Source organism: Sinocyclocheilus anshuiensis, unplaced genomic scaffold, assembly GCF_001515605.1.
Source record: "Sinocyclocheilus anshuiensis isolate Anshui unplaced genomic scaffold, SAMN03320099.WGS_v1.1 scaffold3024, whole genome shotgun sequence".
In the NCBI taxonomy this organism is placed as follows: domain Eukaryota; kingdom Metazoa; phylum Chordata; class Actinopteri; order Cypriniformes; family Cyprinidae; genus Sinocyclocheilus; species Sinocyclocheilus anshuiensis.
The window spans coordinates 4271-6144 of NW_015556049.1; the positions used below are offsets into that span (position 1 = coordinate 4271).

The 1874-nt window shown below is 40.1% G+C and overlaps 1 protein-coding gene across 1 annotated transcript in view; it reads left to right on the forward strand.

The window, feature by feature from the left end:
• Nucleotides 1–1874, forward strand: part of LOC107676171 (transferrin receptor protein 2-like) — a gene marked incomplete at its 5' end in the record, with an annotated part of 8833 nt that overhangs the window by 4265 nt on the left and 2694 nt on the right. Inside the window, 4 exons of the mRNA XM_016470691.1 lie at nt 77–144; nt 309–379; nt 461–545; nt 1571–1798. Of these exons, the coding sequence (XP_016326177.1) occupies nt 77–144; nt 309–379; nt 461–545; nt 1571–1798 (452 nt within the window). The remainder of the gene's footprint in view (nt 1–76; nt 145–308; nt 380–460; nt 546–1570; nt 1799–1874) is intronic.

Below are 1874 nucleotides of genomic sequence, written 5' to 3' on the forward strand. Positions count from 1 at the left end.
AGGAAATGTGTTTCTAGGGCAGCCGGGAGTCTCTGTGTGTGTCTCTCTCTCTCTCTGTGTGTGTGTGTGTGTGTAGGTGATGATATCCTCTCAGTCTACACCAGTCCTCTGCTCGCCGATCTCATCGAAGGAGCCCTCAAACAAGTTTGTGTGTCTTACAGCTTCTTCTTACAGAGTTCTGTGGCGTTTCTGAAATTCTTGATTCTGATTCTTTCTGAAATGTTACAAACCAGAAACATGTGGTTTGAGAAGCACTGGCTGGGTTCAGTAAATGATCCCTGATATCTCACGGTGAGTGTGTGTCTCAGGTGGAGCATCCCAAACACACGGGTCAGTCGATTCTCTCTCTGGTGCAGCGGCAGGGCGGCTGGAGGAACATGTGAGTCCCTGCTTTCAGATGAGTCTGCTCTCCTGAGGTTCGCTCTGATTCCCGTTCATCTGTCGTGTTTGTTTTCTGCAGAGTGAAGCCGTTGTATCTGAACAGCGGCGCGTACAGTTTCACAGCGTTCGGAGGAGTTCCTGCCATGCAGCTGCATTTCACTGAAGTAAAGTGAACTCTGATGTCTAATTTTCAATTAAATGTCTATTAAAGTCGGTCAGAATCAGGTTTAAAATTAGAGTCACATGACATCTGTTACTTTTCTGAGTGCTGTTCATGATTGATTCTCATTCATAAGTCACTTTGGATTAAAGCGTATGTTAAATTAAGAAATGTAAATGTAAAATGAGATTCCGGAGATGAATTTATCTGGAAGTCTCTGGAATTAATGCACTACTTAAAACAATTTTTACTCAGAAATTGCAGAAATAAATTTCACAAATAATTACTAAGAAATAGTAAGTAACACTGAATGAATTGTGAAATTTTGAAGTAGAAAGACTGAAATAGTCTTTTCTCTTAAAATGTACTCCAACAATCTTTATTTAGATAATCATTTTTACAGAGTGGATTTAAATAATCATACTTTAGTGTACAAATGCCTCCAAAATGCCAAAATGAGCCTGATTATGACTCATAGAAAACGTACCTGACTTAAACACAAAAATAAACATTTTGTGTTATTTTAAGATAAAAAAAAAAAATGCATACATCAAGGATGCATTAAATTGATCAAAAGTGCCAGTAAAGACATTTATAATGTTAGAAAAAATTTCTATATCAAATAAATGCTGTTCTTTTGAACTTTCTATTCATCTGTGAATCCTGAAAAATAAAATGCATCACAGTTTCCACAAACATATTGTGCAGCACAACTGTGTTCAACATTGATAATAATCAGAAATGTTTCTTGAGCAGCAAATCAGCATATTACACTGATTTCTGAAGATCATGTGACACTGAAGACTGGAGTAATGATGCTGAAAATACAGCTGCGCATCACAGAAATACATTACAGCTTAACAGATATTCACATAGAAAACGGCTGTTTGGAATTCTAATAATATTTCACTATTTTTACTGTATTTTTGATCAAATAAATGCAGCCTTGGTGAGCAGAAGAGACTTCTTTCAACTACATTAAAAATCAGTGGTGTATGTGAGGAATAGTAGCGGTCTCTGTGTCTTCAGGAGGCTCGTTCGTATCCGTTCGTCAACACTCAGCTGGACAGCGTGGGTCGGCTGCAGGAGCTTCTTCAGGGTCGTCTGGGGTCAGTGGGTCGAGCTGTAGCTGAGCTGGTGGGTCTGATGGTTCTCAGACTGTCGCATGATCAACTCCTGCCGCTGGATGTCACCTGCTACAGCAACACAGTGCAGCAGCTCAGCTCCAAACTCAACCAGCACACCGCTCAGCTACAGGTAAACACACACACTCACACACACTCACTCACACACACACACACACACACACTCACACACACACACACACACACAC